Genomic DNA, 2036 nt, shown 5'->3' on the forward strand with positions numbered 1-2036 from the left:
CATCATCATCGCTATCACAATTATCACTCATCATACCATGAATATTAATCATTTAATGCCCTGTTGCTAGGGATTACCATGATGTCTTTCCATCCTCCATCATTCTATCAACATAATTCATTCACAAATAAAAACAACAGCTACAACAACAACAACAACAACAATGAATAATAATAATAACAACAACAACAACAACAACAATAATAACAATAATAATGAACAGCAATTAAAATAGTTTCTTTACTCTCTTTGTCTCTCTCTCTCTCTTCTTCCCTGTGTCTTTATATACCATTTCTCTCTCTCTGTCCTTCTGTCTGTCTGTCTGTCTGTCTGCCTGTCTCCCTGCCTGCCTGCCTGTCTGTCTGTCTGTCTGTTTGTCTGTTTGTCTTTTTCTCATTCTGTCTTTTCAAATACAAAAAATATACACACAATAATAATAATAATAATAATAATACTGCACTCTTTCTACTTCTCCTTATTTTCATCCCTCCTCTACCCCTCCTCTTTTCTCTCCCTCTCCATCTCTTCCCTCTCCTCTCTCTCCCTCTCCACCTCTTCTCTCCTCTCACCCTTTCACTCTCTCTCTCTCTCTCTCTTCATACATTTTCCCTTCTACTACAATGGATGCCGTAGCTTTACTCCAAGCTCGGCTTGGCTATCTTCTGCCCTTCTCACACGTTTAAACAATGGCCAAAATATTCGAACCAGCAACAGCAGTAGTGACCCTATATAACCACGACAACAGCAACAACAACAACAAGAAGAAGAAGAAGAACACAATTATATCAAACGTATATACATATATATAAAAAAAAAAAAGAATCAAAAAGAAGCCCACACATTTACATCACACACCACACAAACACATATATAGAAATACATACACACACACACACAAACAGCGTTTGTTGGTCGTCGTGAAGGGGAAATATACAACATCGACAACTGTCATCTCCGACCAACTGGACCCTTCACCCCCACCCACTACCACCACCACCACCACCACCATCACCGCCATCAACAACTACTACTACCACTACTATTATTAATACAACTACTGCTGCTGTTGTTGTTGTTGCTGCTGCTGCTGTTTGCCACCATTGGTCAGTCCCAATATAACAAACTTGACCGTCATGTTGAAAATACAGCGGGTACCATGTCCAGATATAACATTCAGGTAAAATTTGTCTAAAATATTTAAATTCATTGTTTTTCTATGCTTTTCGCTACAACCAGTGTGTCAGTTCTTGTTATTTTGTTGTCTTGGGTAGGTTCCTTCAGGTTGGGCTGTTCATGGCTCCCCATATACATACATACATACATATATACGGCACCTCTTACTTCTTTGGAGTAGAGTGCACATATATTTTGAAACATATGTAGGAATTAAAGGAACTTATTGATTATATGTGTTTTGCTCCATTTACTATTATTCTCTCTCTCTCTCTCTCTCTCTCTCTCTCTCTCTATATATATATATATATATATATATACACACATATACATACATACATACATATATATAATATATGTGTGTGTGTGTTTGCGTGTGTGTATTCCTGTATTTACGATATATACTTGTATACAAGAATCTACAAGTGTCTAATGCTCTTATGCACTGATATCAGAAGAATTACAGAGTATAATGTATGAATGTGTGACAACTATATCATATCACAAACCCAAGGCAAAGCCTTTAGATTAGGGTATGTGGTTACCACACACACACACACACGCATTCGCTCACAAACACACTCACACACAGACACACATTCCTACATTCTCATGCATACAGACATGTAAGGGAGTCCCTTATGTGGTTATGCAACATGCTAGAAATAGCATTCAAATCTTCCTCGTGCACTGTATCATCTTACACCAAAAAAAAAACAAACAAAACAAAACAAAAAAAGTGGTCAGAATATATTGAATGATTTAGTCCAAGACAAAAAAAAAAGAAAATAATGATGGAAGAGGTATAGCAGAATAGAATGTTTGATCATAGGACCGATCAGTCTACAAACCCAAGGGATAAA

The 2036-nt window shown here is 37.0% G+C and overlaps 1 protein-coding gene across 2 annotated transcripts in view; it reads left to right on the forward strand.

The window, feature by feature from the left end:
* Positions 1-496: 496 nt before the first annotated feature.
* Positions 497-2036, forward strand: part of LOC106869929 (C-Jun-amino-terminal kinase-interacting protein 2) — a 115508-nt gene continuing 113968 nt past the window's right edge. Inside the window, exon 1 of one of the 2 annotated variants that reach the window (XM_014915866.2) lies at positions 497-1177. In XM_014915866.2, the coding sequence (XP_014771352.1) occupies positions 1134-1177 (44 nt within the window). In that variant the 5' untranslated portion in view covers positions 497-1133. The remainder of the gene's footprint in view (positions 1178-2036) is intronic. The other variant, XM_014915865.2, reaches the window with a different exon arrangement.

The sequence above is a fragment of the Octopus bimaculoides genome, chromosome 18, assembly GCF_001194135.2.
Source record: "Octopus bimaculoides isolate UCB-OBI-ISO-001 chromosome 18, ASM119413v2, whole genome shotgun sequence".
NCBI classification, from domain to species: Eukaryota; Metazoa; Mollusca; class Cephalopoda; order Octopoda; family Octopodidae; genus Octopus; species Octopus bimaculoides.